The 12000-nt window shown below is 40.0% G+C and overlaps 1 protein-coding gene across 1 annotated transcript in view; it reads left to right on the forward strand.

The window, feature by feature from the left end:
- Nucleotides 1–12000, forward strand: part of Sim1 (SIM bHLH transcription factor 1) — a 68013-nt gene that overhangs the window by 11821 nt on the left and 44192 nt on the right. Inside the window, exons 3-8 of the mRNA XM_076859898.2 lie at nucleotides 1496–1585; nucleotides 2101–2209; nucleotides 2344–2429; nucleotides 3099–3298; nucleotides 3512–3618; nucleotides 4372–4519. Coding sequence (XP_076716013.1) covers nucleotides 1496–1585; nucleotides 2101–2209; nucleotides 2344–2429; nucleotides 3099–3298; nucleotides 3512–3618; nucleotides 4372–4519 — 740 coding nt within the window. The remainder of the gene's footprint in view (nucleotides 1–1495; nucleotides 1586–2100; nucleotides 2210–2343; nucleotides 2430–3098; nucleotides 3299–3511; nucleotides 3619–4371; nucleotides 4520–12000) is intronic.

The following is a 12000-nucleotide window of genomic DNA, read 5'->3' on the forward strand; positions in this document are numbered from 1 at the left end:
GCCCTGCCTATTTTATCCAGATCTAGAGCCCCTCCTGAATTTTAGACCTTTATTTCCTACTAACAACTAGACACATTTAAGTGGAAATTGTAATGTCCCTGAAGCATCTCCAAGACAAAAATGTATATTGCTCTGGCCCAAACTTCTTTTTTTTAAAAAAAAAATATTTATTTTTTTAGTTGTAGTTGGACACTATACCTTTGTTTATTCATTTTTATATGGTGCTGAGGATCGAACCCAGGGCCTCGCACATGCGAGGCAAGTGCTCAACCGCTGGGCCACAATCCCAGCCCTCTGGCCCAAACTTCTGCTTGTACAAAATTCACTGTTTCTCCAAATTTCAGTCTTGGTTAATGGCATCTCCCTCTACTTAATGTCCTTACTGAATCCTGAAAGTCAACCTGAACTCTCTTTCTGCCATCAATTAGCATGAAGTTCACAGCCAACATCATCTTTAGACTCTCATCTTTCTTCATCTCTTTTTTGATCACTCAGTTTCAGACTTCACCCATCTCTGCTGCAGCTATCTGCTCCGATCTCGATTTCTTCACCCCCTCCCCGTTCCTTCCTTCCTTCTGTAGTCATTTCCAAGATTAAAATAATACATCTAAGTATGTTATTTTCCTGCTTAGAAACCTCTGTTGGAATCCTAATGCCTATAAGAACAACTTCAGATTCCTCAAATTGACATTCTAAATTTCAAAAATTCATTGTGGGTGTACTTCTTCAGCTCCACCTGTAGTACACCAAACACATCGCTTCAGAATACATCTAATTCATCCTTCCGCAAAGTCCCTGCCTTTGCCACATTATTCCTTCTGCCTAGGATGCTCTTCCTCCCTTCTCTAGCCCAACCTTCCTTTCCAAAGTTCTCCTCAAACATCAACTCCTGTAAGGAATCTTTGACTCCTCTTCTCTCATCTCCTAAATCCCCCTTTCCTATACTCTGTGCCATTGGCCAGCTTTATTTTCTCTATAGATTTCAGATTGTCGGTTCGTCCATGTTGGCCAGTGCAGTAGGGACTGTACTTTCCCAAACCCTGCTATTATTCTTTTCATGATATAACAATGTCCCTACGGAGCCCTTCAAGCCTGACACAGAAAACCTCTGGTTCTTTCAGTGACTATCACCCAAAGAACCTAATCTACTTCTGTGATTTACCTCCAGAATTTTTTGTGCATGTCTATTACAAACTTGTTTTCTTTGTCCACTTTGGTAAATCCTGAGCCTATGGGGCATGAGCATTGTGCACAACTTCCTCTGGATCTCTTCTAGAGTGCTACATGCTTTAGATGCTTACAAAATTGGAATGAAAAAAACAAAAAACAAAAAAACAAGAGGGGGCTCTTGTGACTGGTTCTATGTCCTGTTTCCCAACAGTCTCTATCTCTCTGCATTTCTGTCTGAATGTTTCTAACTTTTGCCTTCCCCCACCCCTGCATTTCAACAGATGGCCCAGAGGCCTCTCCATTCACTCTATTTCTGCCTCCCCAGACCCTGGATGGCTTCATCTTTGTGGTGGCCCCAGATGGGAAGATCATGTACATATCAGAGACAGCCTCAGTTCACCTGGGTCTTTCTCAGGTAGGTGAGTGGTCTACACTTCCAGCCTGCAGTGTTTACAGCCAGAGTTGGAAGCAGGAGGGGTGGAGCTTCCCCAATCCTTTTATGTCTGCATTTCTGGGCTAGAGACTTCTCAGCTGATGGAGGGATTCATTAAACAGGTCTGGATCTTCTCATTCCTAGACTTCCCTTATCCATTAGCTTCCACCCAAAGCCCAAGCAATTGCTACTTTTTTGAGGCTTTACAATAAGCCAGCTACTGTGGGAAGAGATTATATGCTTATCTTTACCAGAGCTGCTACTACTAATACTACAACAACAACAACTACTAGTTATTGTTATTATCTCACAGATAACGAAGCTGAGGTGTACATAGGATGCAATAGGTAGCAAGGGGCAGAAATGAAATCAGAACTCAGGGCCAATTGCTGGCTCCTGTTTTCATGGCCCAACAGACCCCCCACCACCACCAAGTTTTCAACTTCTTCATGGGACATTCTACTACTGCACAGACGATGATACTCTCATCTTTACAGGTAGAGCTGACCGGAAACAGCATTTATGAATACATCCACCCTGCCGACCACGACGAGATGACCGCAGTGCTCACCGCCCATCAACCCTACCACTCTCACTTTGTACAGGGTAAGGCAGACACGTGTCTGCGATGCTTAAGCCCAAGGCTATCAGCTTGTGGTTTTTCCCAAGTTTGTTGTGGCTGGAACCGCCCAGTAGCATGTCTCCTGTCCTGATCTTCCCTCTGCTCCTCTCTCTCTCAGAGTATGAGATCGAGCGCTCCTTCTTCCTGAGGATGAAGTGTGTCTTAGCCAAGCGGAACGCTGGCCTCACCTGCGGCGGCTACAAGGTAAGTGGCTGAGGTGAAAGACTGACACCCAGCAGCGGATGGGTGTCTTTGGATGGGGCGGGACACAAGGGATCTGCAGCGTCTGAGGGTCATTTCCACATCAGGGACTGCTCCTGCCTGAGCCGTACGTAGTACGTTTGTTTCAAAGAGCAGCGGGTCCAGATGCTCTATTAGTCACCGAACTGTATGAACTACTGGGGATGAAGCTTAAAGACTAGGTCTGACTGACCTAGTACTCCACAGCCACGGGGCCTCTCAGAGATGGGTCTGAAGAATCCTGAAAACCTCTGAAGTGGTGGGTAACCCTTGGTGCATTCCTAGGAGTTTAAGCCTAGCGCCAGATTTTGACCTCCAAAGAGGTTAAGAATCAGAGCTTTAGCTCAAAACTGCGGTTCTCAGGTTGAATGCGATTGAACGTCCCAAGACGCGTTAGGGTTGGTGGAGGTCTAGACATCTTCATTTTTACAGGCTCCCATGTGAGTTCAGTTTGACCTGCAGTCACTCTCTTGAGACACTTTAGAGTCCTATAACTTTGGACCCCTTACCAGAAGGGCGTGGCCCACACAATGTTTCTGGCTGAGTAGTTTAAACATGTTTCAACCCCCTCCTCATCTTTCTGGGGCTCTTCCTGAGTGTGGCTGAGTCTCCCGCCCTCCCACTCTGCCACAGGTCATTCACTGCAGTGGCTACCTGAAGATCCGCCAATACAGCTTGGACATGTCCCCCTTTGACGGCTGTTACCAGAATGTGGGCCTTGTGGCCGTGGGTCACTCGCTGCCTCCTAGCGCTGTCACGGAGATCAAGCTGCACAGTAACATGTTCATGTTTCGAGCCAGCCTGGACATGAAGCTCATCTTTCTGGACTCTAGGTGGGTGGGCAGGACCAAAAAGGGCTGTTTCTAGTGTAATGGCAACCCTTCTTAGCCAGGGATAGATTCCCCTTGATCTGAATGAGCCCATTCTGCAGATGAGGCAACTAACCAGGTTCTGCGAACTGAGGGCGGGCACCCAGGTCTGAGACTGTGTTTGGTCGGGAGTTGAGGGCACCGGGGCACTCATCCCACCGGAAATCCTCTCCACAGGGTGGCGGAGCTGACGGGGTATGAACCTCAGGACCTGATTGAGAAGACCTTGTACCACCACGTGCACGGCTGCGACACTTTCCACCTGCGCTGCGCTCACCACCTGCGTAAGGAACACTCTGCTCTGCACCCAAACAAACTTGGCGGCTCCCCAGGGTGGTGGGGAGTGGGAACCCAAGCACACGCAAACCGACTGACGGAAACCCTCATCCTGGTAATGGCCCTGGTGGTGCGTGAGGCCCCAGAGAGGGCCAGCTGGCACACTGGGCCTCATCTTGTTTCTCTACCTTACACCCGTCCTAGCACTGGTGAAAGGGGCGCTTCTAGTCGAAATATCTTCTATTGTTATGCTTCACCACCTGCAAACATCACTGAAGTTGTGAACAAAAACCGAGGCTGTTAACTTTCCTAACCTGCATGGACTCTTACAGAAATTTTCTGGTATTTAGGGTTGAATCCAGGACCTTGAGTTCACTATGCAAGCAAGTGCTCTATCACTGAGATAAATTCCCAGTTCACACCTCGGCTTTTCATATAGTTTTGTTTGAGCTTAATTTCCCCGGACTCTTCCTTCCATAGTTCCGGGAATTCAGGGAAACTCTTAACTTTCTACGTTCCCCCCATTGCTAAAGGTGCAGACATCCGCCCAGAGACATGCCTGCATTAGCATGCCTATAAAGAGTACCCGGGGTCTTGATTGGATTTAACAGGGCCATCAATTGGGAATTTGCCTGTTGTTTCTCCCTCCTGCCAGGCGCAGTTATTAGGGCCCGCAGGGGGTCTGCACTCTCACCACCTGGCATTTGGGACAAGTCTGGGTCAAGCTGATTCACCACCATTTGCCTCTGTCTCTCCATCAGTGCTGGTGAAGGGGCAGGTGACCACCAAGTACTACAGGTTCCTGGCAAAGCACGGCGGCTGGGTATGGGTGCAGAGTTACGCGACCATCGTGCACAACAGCCGCTCGTCCAGGCCACACTGCATTGTCAGCGTTAACTACGTTCTCACGTGAGTGCAAGCCTGAGACCCCCTCGACCACTCCAGGGGACTCTGGTCTCTGAGAGAGAGAGCATGTGGTGGGCACAGCCTGGTTAGGAGAGACTGGGATCATCTGGGCATTCGGGTTTGAACCCTAAGTGCCGGCTTCGCTGGAAGGAGGCAGGTCGGCGCACTTTCATCTTCCCCAAGAAGCTTTCTTGTTCTTTTCTAGAAAAAGATTTAGAGGTTCTTCCATCGCACTCCGTATTTGCTTTCTTTTCTTTCTCTTAACCTTTTAAGCGAACTCTGCATTAAATAAAACTTAATGCAGCAGAAAGAAAAAAGAGAGAAAGAGGACAGGATCCAACGTTTGGAGCCATTTATAGTTAAAAAACAGGACATCTGTTTCACTTTTTCAGATCTAGGGTTTGAAGTTCTTAATTTTAACCAGAGTCTCCAATCAAAGTTAAGAGTTCTGAGAGAGTGTTTCTTTCCCTGAACCACAAAGGGGCTTAAGTGACCAAGAGGATATGACTTTAACTTCCAGGAAGCCAAGAGAGCCAATCATAAGCTGCAGGTCTTGGTGGGGCACCCCTCCTGGTCCTGACCCCTTCACTGGGTGAGGAGCTAAGCTCTGGGTGCCACCTGCGGGTGCGACCCATTGGGCAGCTGCAACAGCCTCTTTTGAATCTATTCTTATTAGAAACCATAATCCTTTCTGGTTGCTGGTGTGGCCCTTCAGTCTGATCACATGGCGGGGTGTGCACCTCCTGAGGAAAGCATGTTATGTTCTGTAGAATGTTTGTGAAAGTGGAATTGCTTAGGGTTGAAGCCTTTATCAAGAACCCTTTTGTGTATGCAGTTGTTGAATATTGTTTTTGTTGTTGTTGTTTGGTTTGGCTTTGGTAGACATTGAAATTCTTGTGATTTTTAGGAAGACCTCAGAAGTTCTCTACTTGAGAGTGTTGACACCAGATAGTAAAAATGCTGTTTTGTCTTTGTGGTGGGTTAAGGGGTGCTTTTTTGGAGTCCAATCAATGAGAATTGGATTCATTCCACATTGTTTTAGATTGCCAAATTAAAAATGTAGTAGTTGGAAATATTATGCTTGCATTAAAACTATTTGCTCGGTGCTCGGTTTAATAAGAAAAGTCAATTCAATAGACTTAGAAAATGAATTTGGTGTAGGTGAGGTTTCAATATTCAAGAATAATAGCTTGTTATTAAGAAGACTCTTTTAATTTCTCTCATTTTAGTAAATAGTGTTAAATATTGTTAGATTTTTGCAATAGCAAGAAAACTGTACTTCAATATAGAGCGGAAAATGTACCACTATTTTGGGTATCATGAAACAAAACCATTTATTTTATGAATGTAATTTTTCATATTATTAAAATAAACAAGAGAAAATGGCAATGCATAACTCATAACATAAGCCACTCTGAGCAACAGAAGTATTAGAGGGTGAAAAATTATGTCTGCTTACCATGGAAAGGAAATGGACATTCTTTAAGAAGGTGCTTTGTATGTCTGAGACATCACGAGCATTATACATACACTCAGTCCTCTGGTGGGTGCCTGTGGTTAGTAATCATTCTTTATCAAACAGCAGGGTATATAGTCACACAGACCCCTATAAATGATCTGAATGCAAGTTAGACCTCCCATTGGGTAAACTTAATTTATGTTTGGAGTCATTTTGAAATATTCTGTTTTGTTTTTCCAGTGGGTAAGTGTTCTTTTTTCTTCTGTTGACTGTGTCATTCTTTACACATTTCCTCAGAGCTGCAGAATTAGACAATCAACTTTGTATCAGATTAAAAAATATGTAATGAGGACAAATAAATGATTTATGGAAGGAAAAATAGTATGGCACACATTTATTTTTTGAACATTTTGTATCTTTGAAAGAAAATAGAAATAAACACACAGAAGCATGTATACACAAGCCTACAAGATGATAAGCTGAAATTGATTACTCTTTATGAGTCTCAGCCCCAATTCCTTGTATAAAAATTCTTAGAACAATTTTTTATGGCTGCAAATGCAGAAACTGCTTTGGATGAAATGTCATCAAGTGGCTCTGTGTGTTGACAGGATTTTCATAATGAACAGGTTGCAGTTTGTTGGATGTGTACATCACACATCTGGCTGGAAGTTACTAATTTACATTGTCTTAGCAAATTAAATAGATGGCTATTGATTCTCTATGGTATAGCAAACTACCACATGCATTTGTTTTTAGGAATACTGCTCTATGAAGTTAGAGAATGAAAAGTAAATTCTTTCCAAATACACCACCTCAAACAATGTACTTAAAACTGCCAACTTTTAAATACTTTGACATGCAAAATGTTTCCATATTTAAGCATTTTAATAGCACACATTTTGAAGGAATTTTTCATGACATTAAAGTGGAGGGGATTTTAAATAATCATCATTCAAATGAAGAAGATGTGTTTTGGTAGAAACTACATTCATAAGAAACCCTTTTTTATAACTTCTGAGGATAAATTTATTGTTGAAGTCAATATTATGTGTAAGAAAATTAGTCATTATTATTTAACAAAAGCAGTAATGATTAGAAATATTTAGTAGCCATGTTTTTTAATAAGCAACTGCATTAGTGCATATAGGAAAATGATGATTTTAGAGGCAGGTGGTGATTGCCCTAGTGCTTTTTAATTCCTCCTCCTCCCCCCTTCCTCCTCCTCCTCCTCCTCCTCCTCCTCCTCCTCTTCTTCTTCTTCATCTTATTCACCGTAATGTATATTAAGAATCTGGAGAGGAGAGAGAAGTCACTATGATGAATTTTCTAAAATTCTCTTAGTTTCTGTGAAGCTTCTGTAGCTCTTCATTAATGCTTCTCCCACATGCCCCCCTGCAATCTAAGCAAAAGACTGACAAGTTCATGATTTTCAATAAGACACACATATTCTGGTAGCTTTATCTTCCACATAAAAAAATCTTCTTATAAATTAGGAGTGCCCACAAATTTTGAAGTGTTAAATATGATAGGGCCTTCTCTCATTTTTAAGAGGACAGGTGATAGAGACTGATTAGCAGTTGATGTTGGGGAAAGTCCAGAGAGTGTGAAGAGTAAAAGGAAGGTATAACATGTAAAGACCGGAGTGATTTTCTTGAATCCATATTTTCTTGATTTTAATTTGAGTAGTAATTGTTCATAAACAGTTCAGATGGAAAATATTAGTGGTTAACATGAAGAAAATTGAAAATAAACTATGAAAAATAATTTCTAGTGAAATAAGAGTATTAGTTTTCTTTATGCTTTTGTAATTTATATATGTATATAATTTACATATACAATCTATCTATCTCTCTCTATATAGTTTATTTTTGGTACTGGGGATTGAACTCAGTGTACTTTGCCTCTGAGCTATATCCCTAGTTTTTTTTTTTTTTATTTTGAAGTGGGGTCTCACTTTGAGATTGGCTTCAAACTTGAGATCTTCCTGCCTCAGCCTCCCAAGTGGATGGAGTTACAGGTGTGCACAGGAGTTTCATGCCTGCCTGGCTCAGACTTCATACGTTTTAAAAATAAGAAATATTCTTACATTATTTTTTTCAGATTAAACCAAAACTTCTATTTTAAAATATCTTAAAACTTATACATCTTTAAATATAAAAGTTGAAAGTCTAGTACAGTGAATATCCATGTACGTATCATCTGGTTTCAACAAATGTTAATGTTGGCTGTATTTGTTTTGTCTCTACCTATATGTATATCTATTTTTATGTTTATTTTTCCCTGCTAAATAATTCTAAAGTAAGCCACAGACATCATGGTACTTTCTGCTTACATAGCATTCTCCTGTCTAGTCACTGTATCATTTATGATGACATATTTATAGTATTCAAAATTACTGTGTGTAGAAGCTTGCAAAAAATACAGATATACAGATGAGAGCTAGTTTACTGATGACATTAAAAACAATCTGCCACTAATATTCATCAAGTACTCATTGGTGTATGACCTCAATTAGTCTGATTGATATATGATATTCTGTGAGGGGACTTCTGTAGAAGGTAGTCCTAAATATTAATATATTTTAAACTAGAATTCTAATGAGAATTATAAGTAAGTACAATTTAGATATTGTACTTGGAAAGTAAGAGAGTAGATTTAGTGAGTAATATGGTAATTGTGGAATCAGACAGATTTAATATTTTCAACCACTTTTTGTTGGTAAGGAGAGCTTTTCTGCTTATTTAATCAGTTTAGATGAAACATTGCTTTAGTGGAAAATCTCACATGATGTTTTACATTTAAAGTGATTTACAGAGCATGTAGGAGGAAAAATAGTTTTCCATGTTAAAATTTCTATTACTGTGCTTCTAAAAGCAGAACAGATAGAGAAAATACTTATTAGTGTTCTATACCATGCTTGCTGTTTTCTAAAGACCTCCTTTAAATTTGTAGAACAGTTAGGGCAAATGCCAGAGAAACATCCTTCCTTCATATCAAAGGGAGAAAGGGCCCACATTATAATGGCCCCATATTTTTTATTCTTGTTTGAATACTATTGCATGTTCTCACAGTTAACCATTATGAAAACCATGTGTTTTTCACAATTAGAATTTTTAAATGTTAACATATTCTGTGATTATAAAACTTTATAAACCTCTTTAAAGAAGCAAACATAAAATATGCTCATACTGGTTTGTTCTTTCAAATACATAAATGGTGCTGAATTCATTGGGGTGCTCAAATTAAAATTTGTTAGAATTTATTTAAAGGCCAATGATATTGTCATTAGTAGTAAATTTTAGGATATGCTTCTTAAGACTTGGCTAATATTTATATATAATTATCAAAATAGATTTTATTTTGCTGTTAGCAAAACCACTCTTTTATATTATAAGTGATGTCAGATGAAGCACACTTTGACTTACCAAGTTACAGCAAATATAAAATAATTTACTTTCATTCCTCAGATCTATGGAGAACTCATTGCGTAAGTTTAATCTTTTTGGCAATTCAAAATAACATTAATTTTTAGAACTGCAAAAATATTGTACCCTAATGTATACCAACAAATTAGATTTGATTCATAATTGTATTTAATTTTTATTATGATAATATTGAACAGCAAAGTTCTAAGTTGTCCTTTTCAGATGGTCTTTTATGTACCTTAATGATTACAGAAACAAATTGGAGACACATTGGTATTAATAGTAATTTTTTAAATACCAAACATTTTATTAATCCCTTTTGACATCCACAGTACCATTACTCAATTTAATCTTATCCTTCATATAGTCTTTATTATAATTTATTAACAAAATAATGTATATTTGGTTTTGAATTCATCTTTTATAAGCTTACAAACTTTGAATATTTTAAAAAGCAATTGCTGACTGTGTATTTCTTTCAAAGTACTATCACCTAATTTGTTTCTTGAACATTCTGTGTGATGTTTGGTTTAGAGAGATCACACTTCTTATTTTCTAGGTGAGGAAACTGAGGCTCAGAGATGATGAGTAAGTGATGAAACCAGAACATTTTAAAATTTTTTATAATCAGCATATAATTGTACTGTTGTATTTATGGCTACAGTGTGTTGCTTCAGTACATGTTATGATATGATTGAATCGGGGTAATTAGCATATCCTTTACCTCATTCACGATTTCTTTGTGGTAAGACCACTTGAAATCTTGTATTTTTTGTTTTTAAATTTTTTTTAGTTGTACATGGACACAATATTTTCATTTTATTTATTTTTTATGTGGTGCTGAGGCTCGAATCCAGTGCTTCACACATGCTAGGCAAGCACTCTACCACTAAACCACAACCTCAGCCCCGAAATCCTGTGTTTTGAAATAGGTTACATTATTCTACCCTACTGTGTAATAAAACGTTGAACTCATTTCTTTTATCTAATTATAGCTTTATACCCATTGACTCACCTGCCTTCAAACCTCTCATCCTCCTAAAGCCAGAATTAAAGGCTTTTGTGTCAACTGTGGCATCCTGTCCTTCTCTGTGTATGAGAGTGAGAGGTTGTGTGGTTTCGGCAAGGAAAAAGTCAGGGAGAGAGGAATGGATTTAAATGAATAAAGCCTGTAGTGTTCAGCTTATCCAGCTTCAAGATAAGCTTTGACCTGAATTCAAGATTAAAAAGCTACCTCTGTGTTGCTGCTTAGTGTATACATTTCACTAGCTAAAATGTAGCAGTGATGTCTTCTCCATTATATTCAATTAAGAATATATAATTTTCAGTTGAGTGGCGTGGTACAAGCTGATAATTTCAGTGACTCAGGAGGCAAGGCAGGATGATTACATGTTCAAGGTCAGCCTTAAAAATTTGTTAGACTTTCAGCAACTTAGCAAGACCCTGTCTTAAAATTATAAATAAAAAGAACTAGAGATGTATCTCAGTGGTAAAGCTCCCTTCAGTTAAATCCCCAGAAGCCAAATACACACACACACACACACACACACACACACACACACACGTATGTGGATTAGTAAGAGAAGTCATCCTTTTTTGTCAGATTTGACATGATTTACCTGTTGTGGCAGTGGGGTATTTCCTAGATGGTGTGTGTGTGTGTGTGTGTGTGTGTGTGTGTGTTGACTCTTTTCTGCCTTTGGGGGAAAATGGGGAAGATTTGATGATAGCTGACATTCTCTTCTACGGGTTCTATTCAAGAGCTGGAATGGAGAATCTCCAGCATTCTCTGGGCTGCTGTCCCATCCTCTGGCCCCTTGGCATGGCTGCTTCCTGGCTGCTTCCTTTTCCCCAGGCCATTCTGACCTCCAGTCTTTCCTTTGTTGTTCCGTGATCTAGTGACTCACAGAACCATCCTGTTAGTTCCTAGGTGTTGGCTGCTTGGTATGTGCTCAATGACCTGCCTGCCCACCCTCTTCTGGTTTTCTTTCAGTCTAGCTGTTGGGAGGAAAGTGTTCTCTTCTTTGAGTCACATCATGGAAAGACATGGATCATTGCCTTATTTGAAGGGAGGGACTCATGCATGGTATTGTGAATTGGTGGAGAAATTCAAGGAAGGCTTTACTTGAACCCCCCAAAAGCATGTCTTTGTTTCCTACTTAGTCTACTCATTTGAGAAATGCTGTTATGTTTGGTTCAAGGTATGTGCATATTTAATGGGGGAGGATATATCTATCTTTATAATTTTAGTAAATTATATTTACTGCTATTGCTTTCCCTTTATCTGTGCTTACCTCTCTGTTCTCATTGGTTTGTGATGTCTTTCCAGATGATTAGATGGTGATCAAAAATTCTTTGGGTTAAAGTGCTGGTATCTATGCATAAGTGCCATACAAATAAAGATTATCTGGAGTTTAGACAAATTGGAATACCTGAATCCCTATCAATGGAGAAATTCAATGTTGCACCTTGCTTGGAGGAGTGACTGCCCCAACCTCAGTTCCCTTTCTCCTATCTCAGGCCATGGAGAGTGATTGTCCATGGTGATGACAGAGCTGAGAAGGATGTGTGGTGACTTTCTATTTGTAGAGGATTCA

This window comes from Callospermophilus lateralis, chromosome 6 (assembly GCF_048772815.1).
Source record: "Callospermophilus lateralis isolate mCalLat2 chromosome 6, mCalLat2.hap1, whole genome shotgun sequence".
NCBI lineage: Eukaryota > Metazoa > Chordata > Mammalia > Rodentia > Sciuridae > Callospermophilus > Callospermophilus lateralis.